Raw genomic sequence first — 9,817 nt, forward strand, 5'->3', positions numbered from 1 at the left:
TTAAATAGGAAAATATTATACATTGTGAAATTAATTATTTAAATAATTAATTTTAGTACAATTTATTTTAAGTATATTTTTCTAGTATTAAACTAGAGATTAATAATTAAGCCTTCTCTACACTTAATTATTTATTTTTTGAATTTAATACATTTAATTAATTTGAAAATTATATATCTAAGTTGATTTTCATCATCATACTTAAATATTTCTTTTTCATGATACTTAATTAAATAGAAAATTATTTTTAGTTGAAATTTATTTTTTCAACTAAATTTAAATAATTTTCAAAATATATTTTTTCTTTATTTTATTAATCAAATTTCAAAATTGCATTTCTTAAATGCTGGAATTTCGAATTTTATTTGAAAAATAGATTAAAGTTGTAAATTATTTATTTTAATTTTGGACCAACTTAAATCAATGATTTTTTCGTTTAATGATTAATTTAAAATAAATTAAAGTATATTATTAGAAATTGAATTAATTAGTCAAAGGAAAATCTAGATAGATGATATTTTTGCTTGAAGTATTTTTCTAGTGTATTTAATTAAATAGAAAATTAATATTTAAGTTGATTTTCATCATCATACTTAAATATTTGAAATTTTTCTTATATATATTTAATTAAATAGGAAAATTATATTTTTTGTTGTAAATTAATTTTATTAATTAATTTTGGGCCAACATTAAGTTAGAATAATTTTTTCCAGGATTAATTTTTTATTTTAACATGCATTTTCGAAAATTGTGTCCTAGAATACTTTAATTTTTCGAAATGCAATATATATTTATAGAAAATTAAATTTGAGATGTAAATTAATTTAAATTAGTTTTGTAACAACTTAAATTGAATATTTTTCTAAATATTTATTGGAAATTATTACTAAGATGGAAATAATTCATGTTATTTTCATATCCATCTAAGTAAAATTTATAAATATTAAATTAAAATTTATATTTAGAATTTTTCATTCTAAATTGGAAATTTTAATTAATAAATATATATTGAAAATTATTTAAATTTAGTTGAAAAAATAAATTTCAACTAAAAATAATTTTCTATTTAATTAAGTGTCATGAAAAAGAAATATTTAAGTATGATGATGAAAATCAACTTAGATATTTAATTTTCAAATTAATTAAATGTATTAAATTCAAGTAATAAATAATTAAGTGTAGAGAAGGCTTAATTATTAATCTCTAGTTTAATACTAGGAAAAATATACTTAAAATAAATTGTACCAAAATTAATTATATAAATAATTAATTTCACAATGTATAATATTTTCTTATTTAATATTAGAAATAATAAGTAGTCTAGAAATAACTATCTAGAAAATATTTTATTGGACTAAGTATCTTTTCCACAAAATTTGAAAAAATATCTAATTTAAGTTGTATTAGAAAAAATCTAGAACTTAAATATTTTCAAATTTAAATTTAACTAAATATCAAAAATTAAGTTGTAACCACTTAATTTAAAAATATTCCATTTTAAGTTAATATTCGAAAAGATATTAACTTAAAAAAAATATCTAAAATATTCCATTTTAAGTTAATATTCGAAAAGATATTAACTTAAAAAATATCTAAAGAATCTTAATGACCAATGCCTAAAATTCCTCAACTTAATTTTGAAATTTTAAATCCAAAAGATATTCAGATTTAAGTTGGTTAGTTGTAGATAACTAAATATAAACTTAAATATGAATATTTAATGAAAAATTTATATTAAGCTTCAGAAAGAATCTAGATGGTTATAATTCCATATTTAATTAAATACAAGAAAATACATATAGTTTAGCTTAGAATAAAAATTCTTTAAACTATATTTTTCTTAAATTAATTTCAAAATAAATGAAATTAATTATGTTGCTAATCAATTTTATTAGGTTAAACTAGTTTAATTAACCTAGTACAGTTATTCAAATCAGGCAAATGGGCCTTCACAATTGGGGTGGTTCATGTGAGGGGGTGCTGGGTTCAGTATGTCGTACCCACTACTATGGCTCCCAACTCTCACACAAGGCCCAAAAGAGAGGAATTTAACCTTAAAATGAACAACGTTATTAATTGACTAAGCCCAAAAACTAAATGGGCCTAAATAAAATCTATCAAAAACTATGACATTTTATTTAGCAACAGCAACCTATATGCATCTATAATGAAATTAAACACATAGGCTCACACAGGCACACTTTGGATGGGTCCTATCATGTTGCTAGGTCATACACAGATGAAAGAAGATTGCAAATATATTTGTTACAAATTATTAACTTGACGAAGGGAGCCACTAGTTAAAATCAGATCATTGGATCTGTCAACAAGTTAACCATGACTATTTGCAATCAAGCAATAATAGGTTTTGAAAACTTACACACAAGCTAAAACACATACTCCTGCAACAAGGTTAGCTGGATAGTTGGATGTAGGATTTATTTAATTTTAAATTATATAATTAATTTCGAAAATAATTAATTAAATAAAAAAATAATTTTTGAAATTTAAAAAAAAAAATATTTGAAAAATTCGAAAATTTAAAAATAATTTAAATTTAAAATTAAACCTACAATTTTGAAAAATTAGGTTTCAAGCAACCTAAATATCATTTCAAAATTTGCTAACTACTTTTAAAATTTAAATGTTATTTTATAAATAAAAATTAAATAAAAAATTAAAAAAGATAAATGAATATCTTTTTCAGATTTTAAATGTAATTTAAATAAATAAAATAACAAAATTTAAAAGTTAGCAAAATATCTTACATCTATTTAAAATTACATGATTATAGTTATCTTATTTTAAATTTAAATAAGGTCAAATTATTTTTTAAAAAAAATAATTTAAAAATTTAAAATCTGACCTTAAATTTAAAAATAAGATAAGATATAATCAAATTTAAAAATAAGATAGATTATTAAGCAAAAAAGATAGATACTAACTATTTTTAAATTCAAATTACACTAATATCTTAAATTAAATTTAAAAAATATTAAATTAATTCATAATGATAATTAAAATTGACTTAGGAATAGTAATAGTATAAATACAAAACTACACAAAAAATCGGAAGTTAAATCCATGAAAAAGCATGAAAAATCGAAGAAAAACGAAAAAAATGCGAGCTGTACGGACAGTTTTCGCGCGCGTGGGACAGTGACATCATCCCGATATTTTTCGAAACTTCAAAAAATCATAACTAATTCAAATTAAATCAAAATTGAGTTCTGTAAAAAAGTAAATTGCTTAATGTTTTCCATACTATCCAATAAAAATAATTCTAGAAACAGATATTCAATTATTTTTCATGAAAATTCACAAACATCAATCAATCATCAAATAACACTCAATACAACATGATACCATCCAAAACATCAAACAATCGTTTTAAAGTCCAAATTTCTTGCAAGTAAATCAATTACCTTGGCTCTGAGGCCAGTTGTTGGAAATTATTTTACCAAGATCTTAGATCTACTCACAAGTATGTTGATTAACACCCTAAATATGAACTTTCCAAAACGATGAAATAAACACATATAAAGTTTAGGAAACCTTACATTGGGTGCAGCGGAATATAATGACTCCTTCCGTTCAGATATCTAGCCCTTGATTCCTTTCTGTAGCAGAGCATTATCAATATCTGAACCTTGATCTCTTTCTCTGAATCTTTGATGCTGAAACTCCTTCTTGCTGAAAGTCTTTCTTCACGATCTTCCTCACTATGGTTGAGGTATCACTTGCTGTGTGTGGGCACTACTCTTACACTAAGAATTTCGAAATTCAAGAGGGAAGAAAGAGAGAGGGAGTGGTCGGCTAGATAGGGAGAGAGAAGGCTTAGGTTTTTCTGAATCAGAAGAATGAGAAGAAAAGTGTAATTTTCCTTAAGCCTTCACTATCTATTTATAGCATTCCACTAGGGTTAGGTTTGAATTATTTGGCATTAAAATAATGAAAATATCAGTTTAAATTGCCTACAAAAGTGGCCGGCCATACATAGTGGATTTGGGCCTCACTTTTTGCAATTTTGCAGTTTTACCTTTTCTACATCTGATTTTCTCAAAAACGCCAATTTTCTAATTCAACAATTTAAATCCCAATTCTAACTATTTAATAACTATAAATAATTATTAAATAATATTGTCATTTATCATATTTATTAATTGAACCATACAAAGTATCATAATTAACAAATATGCCCCTAAAACTCTTTCTTTACAATTTCGCCCTTACTTAGTGAAAATTTCACAAATAGACATCATCTAATTTGAGAATTATAATTGATTAATCAAAACCAATTATATGAGTCTTACAAGCAATATTATCTCAACTAGTGTGGGGACCATGGGTCTATATAACCAAGCTTCCAATAAGTAGATCAAGAATTTAGCACTAAAATTCACTAACTTATTAATTCTTCGTTGAATCCACGCATAGAACTTAGAATTGCACTCTCAGTATAAAGAATGCTCTATATGTTCCACCATATAGACGCATCATTAGTTATCCATTGTTATAATCCTAATGTGATCAATGATCCTCTATATGAATGATCTACACTGTAAAGGGATTAGATTACCGTTACACCCTACAATGTATTTTATCCTTAAACCACTTGACCCCGTATAAATGATATTTCAGCTTATGTGAAATGAGTACTCCACCATTTATGTTCGTTTGGTCAAGCTCGAAGGAGATCATCCTTTGCTTACTATTCGCCAGATAGAAGCTATAGATTCCATGTTTATGCTAGCGCTCCACTCAATTGCACTACCGTGTTCCCAAAATGTACGTATCACCCTGACCTAAAAGTAGGCTTAACTAACAAATCAAAAAACACGAATAGCCTTTCAAGATTGAGCCTAATCATAACAGGATTAAGAACATTTGATCTAGGATCAACTAGGCGATATTGACTTGAATAGATATTACGGTAAGTTTAATAAATCTAAGTCAAAGTTCAATATAGGTCCCTTCCGATGCGTACTCCATGCATCCAACCTGAGCTTTACTTTAACCAATGCTCTGGAAAGAACATAGCACTTCTCCAAATGCAAGTAAACTCTGTTGTAGATTATCATATTAGTAAAACACTATGTCTGATAAATCTAGGAAACTTTATTCACATAGTCATGTTTACTTTCCAATGTGTTGACGGCACAATAAACAGGATCAAGTATGTGAAAAGGGTTTCAGAAGAATTTATACATTATATACATATAATCATGAAATAAATCATGTGAACCATGCAACATTAAATGTTATTTCTGATCTATATTAATAACTAAATCTGATTATATTGAAATGAGTTTTATTTAGGGCATAAAACCCAACACTTCCTTGATACCAATGGCTTCGACAATATGAGGTTGCAAAGCGCCTTCTCTAGATAAACTTCTGGCCCCCAAGACCAACCCCCAGGAGACCTTGCAATGAAGCCCAATCCATACCGCCCTTGGCTAGAAAAAAGTGCACCATCCACATTAACTTTGATAAAAGGGAAATCGGGGCCTGTCCACTGCTCCACGAGTAATGTCGCCGGCCATTTTAAGCTTGCATCTATGACATTAACTTTTTGAGCATTAAACCATTCAACATAATTTTACTTTGCCATGGCCACTACCTCACTCGCATCAGGGTGCTTAGAGTTCCAAACCAAATCGTTACGATGAGTCCAAACTGACCAACAGACCATACCAGCCTCAAGAGCCTCGGCCGTGTTCCACGATACCAAACCCGCTTCAAACCAACTCGAGAATAACATTGCATCAGGCGCCACTACAGATTGGAACCTTGCTCCAGAAACTTTTAGCAAAAGAACACTGCGCCAGCACATGCATAGTCGTCTCAGGGGTAGCAAGGCAGAACGAACACATTACAGCAATTGGAACATGCTTTGTGGAAAGATTCAACCGAGTAGGGAGACTATTGGTAGAAGCTCTCCATAGAAAATTAAGAACCTTTGGAGGGAGCTGCAACTGCCATAAGAGCCGCCAAATTCCAGAGTTATCTGGAATATCTCTGCTGGTTTTCATCGATTGAAGCAGAGAATATGCACTCCTAACAGTGAAAACTCCTGATGCATCATGTAACCAGTACCGCAAATCCGTACTCATATGACTACTGAGCGGAATCTTCCACACCAAAGCTCGATCTCTAGCAGTGAGCATCTCAGCCAATACTTCCCCACAAGACCTGGATGGACAGATTCAATGAAAGGGTTCATCTCATCAGGAAGCCAAGGCTCAAACAAGATATTGACGGTAGAACCATCACCCACCAACCGCCGAACCCCAGCCCGAACTAACTCCTTAGCCTCAAACACACTCTGCCAAATATAACTAGGATTACTCCCCAAGGTCGATGTAAGAAAAGACCCTGACGAAAAGTATCTAGCTTTGTAAATTTGCCCCATCGAACTATCCCCACAAGTCAAAAGCCTCCATCCTTGCTTATCCAGTAGAGCTAAGTTTAAGTCCCTTAAATCACAAAATCCCATACCACCATTGCTTTTGGGTTTCGTAAGCTGGTCCCAGCTTAGCCAGTGGATGCCCTTATTCTTGTTCGACCTCCACCAAAACTTGGTAATAGCTCGCTCAATGTCCTGACAAATCCCGACAGGAATGAGGAACACATTCATTGTATAGGTCGGAAGAGATTGAACAATTGATTTAATAAGAACTTCCTTTCGTGCACGAGAAAGAAATTATTGTCCTAAGACTGGACGCGCTTCTGAACTTTGTCCCGCAAATAGCCGAAGATGACATTTTTATTCCTGCCAACAGTACTCGGGAGCCCCAAATACATACTGTGCTCAGTCGCTTCAGGAATGCCCAGAGTAGTACAAATTGTTGGGTTTTGTGCCCTAAATAAAACCCATTTCAATATAATCAGATTTACTTATTAAGAAAGATCAGAAATAACATTTTATGTTGCATGGTTCACATGATTTATTTCATGATTATACATATAATGTATAAATTCTATTTAAGTCCAGAACATATGAATTTGTTAATGATTATAGTGTTGTCAGCACAGTGGAATATAATCTTGATTATATGTTCGAAAGTTTATTCCCTGATTTGTTAGTTCATAAGATTTAGACTGGCATGAAATTCAGCGATAAGTATTCTTACACCTTGGATAAGTGTTATGTCGTTTCCAGGGCATTGGCACAGTTTACCAGTATCGGATGTATCGAGTATACATCAGAAGGGACCGATATTGAACTTTGATTAGATATGTTAAAAATTTACCGTAATATCTATTCAATTCAATATCACCTATTCATCCTAGATCAAATGATTATAATCCTGATATGGTTAGGTTCGATCTCAAGAGTATTATACATGTTCTTTGATTTGTTAGTTAAGCCTACTTTTTGGTTAGGGTGATACGTACATTTTGGGAACATGATAGTATAATTGAGTGGGAGCGCTAACATAAATATGGAATCTATAACTTCTATAGGAATTTAGAAGTGAAACGATGATATCCTTCGAGCTTGGCTAAACAGAGATAAATGGTTGAGATCTCATTTCACTTCGCTGAAATATTATTTATACGGAGCTAAGTGTTTTAAGGATAAAATACATTGAAGGTGTAACGGTAATTTAGTCCCTATTCAATGTAGATCATTTATTAGAGGGTCATTGATCAAATTAGGATTATAACAATGGATAATTAATAGCGTATCTATATCGTGGAACATATAGAGTGTTCTATATGACTGAGAGTGCAATTCCAAGTTCTAAGTGTGGATTCAATAAGGAATTAATAAGTTAGGGAATTTACTTTGTAAATACGGTTCGGCTTATTGGAAGCTCGGTTATATAGGTCCATGGTCCCCACACTAGTTGAGACCATACTGCTTGTAAGACTCAGTTAATTGATTTCTATTAATCAATTATAATGCTAAAGTTAGACTATGTCTAGTTTATGAATTTTCACTAAGCAAGGGCAAAATTGTAAGAAAAGAGATTCTGGGTTTTATTTGTTAATTAAGAGACTTTATATGTCTAATTAATAAATATGTTAAATGAAAATATTATTTAATAATTAATTTTTAGTTATTAAATAATTAGAATTGGCATTTAAATGGTTGAATTGGAAAATTGGCGTTTTTGAGAAAATGAGATGCAGAAATGATAAAACAGCAAAATTGCATAAGTGAGGCCCAATATCCAAAGCCCATGGCCGGCCACACTTAATGGCTTTTATAATTTATTTTTTCATTATTTTAATGCCAAATAATTCTAACCAAAACCTAGGTGGTTACCTATAAATAGATAGTGATGGCTCACAATCAAACTTAACTCTGTCAGATGAAAGTTGAGCCTCCTATTCTATACCGTAGCTGCCACCCTCTTCGTCTCTTTTCTTCTCTAAATTTTCGAACCTTGAGTGAATGAGTGAGTGCCCACACACATCAAGTAGTATCTCAATCATAGTCTGGAAGATTGTGAAGAATCCAATTAACAAGAAGGAGAATCAGCATCAAGGAAGGAGAGGAAGAGATCCAGGTTCAGATCTTGGTGATGCTCTGCTACAGAAAGGAATCAAGGGCTAGAGATTTGAACGGAAGGAGTCATTATATTTCGCTGCACCCAATGTAAGGTTTCCTAAACTTTATATGTGTTTATTTCATTGTTTTAGAATTCATATTAGGATATTAATGAAACATACATGGTAGTAAATCTAGATCCTGGAAAAATATTTCCAACACAAATGGCCCGCCGCAAATCAACTGAAGTATTAGTTCTAAAAAAGGACGAAGACTTCCCAAAATTAACACGTTGTCCCGTTGCAATAGCAAACATCCTAAGCAACTGAAGAACCCGATTCATCTCGCCATTGGTCGCCTTACAATACAGAAAGCTGTCATCTGCAAAGAGCATATGAGAGACACTAGGCGCTCCATTAGCCACTTTACAACCATGCAGCCACTTCCTCTCTTCAAACTTGCGAGTAAGAGCAGGAAAAGCTTCGACACATACCAAAAAAAGATAAGGTGATATAGGGTCTCCATATCGAAGGCCTCTACTAGGCACAATAGGACCCATAGTTCGGCCACTACTCACAATCTGGTACTGCACCGAGGACAAGCATCCAAAAATAAGCCGAATCCACTTATCAGCGAATCCCAACCGAGCAAGCATAGCACACAAGAAATGCCAATCCACTCTATCATAAGCTTTACTTAAATCCAATTTCAACGCCATAAAACCATCCTTGCCCACCTGCTTCCGCTGAAGATAATGTAGAATTTCGAAAGAGACCATAATATTATCCGTAATTAACCTGCCAGGGATAAAAGCACTTTGATGTTTGGAGATAACCTCAGACAGTAATCCCTTCATTCTGTTAGCAAGAACCTTAGTAATAACTTTGGCAATGACATTGCAGAGAGAAATTGGGCGCAGCTCACTCATTTGCTCAGGGTTCTTCTTTTTTGGGATTAGCACATTATTCGTATTATTCATCCCCACCGGCATTTGCTCTGTTGCAAAGAAATGTTTAACTGTATGGACCACATCATTGCATACAATGGACCAATATTTCTGAAAAAAATTTGGATTCATCCCGTCAGGACCGGGGACTTATCTGGATGCATTTGAAAGACTGCCTCTTTAACTTCTTGATCTAATATAGGCCGAAGTAAAGCCTCATTATGTTCATCTCGGACATTAGGCACAACACAGTCCAACACCTCCTCCCAGCTAGTAGGTTCGACCGTAAAGAGGTCCTTATAGTACTCAACCATGACATTCTCAAGCCCATTATCCCATTGTCTGAAGTTACCCTCGTCTTTCAACAT

The 9,817-nt window shown here is 31.4% G+C and overlaps 1 protein-coding gene across 1 annotated transcript; it reads right to left on the reverse strand.

Annotated features, from left to right (window-relative positions):
- Window positions 1–5,768: 5,768 nt before the first annotated feature.
- On the reverse strand, window positions 5,769–9,494 carry LOC133035923 (uncharacterized). Its single transcript, XM_061112366.1, has 3 exons — window positions 8,724–9,494; window positions 6,285–6,604; window positions 5,769–6,195 (listed from the first exon to the last, which is right to left on the reverse strand). Exons 1-3 carry the CDS (start codon window positions 9,492–9,494, stop codon window positions 5,769–5,771), a joined length of 1,518 nt encoding a protein of 505 aa, XP_060968349.1.
- Between the last annotated feature and the right edge of the window lie 323 nt (window positions 9,495–9,817).

Source organism: Cannabis sativa, chromosome 3, assembly GCF_029168945.1.
Source record: "Cannabis sativa cultivar Pink pepper isolate KNU-18-1 chromosome 3, ASM2916894v1, whole genome shotgun sequence".
Lineage (NCBI taxonomy): Eukaryota > Viridiplantae > Streptophyta > Magnoliopsida > Rosales > Cannabaceae > Cannabis > Cannabis sativa.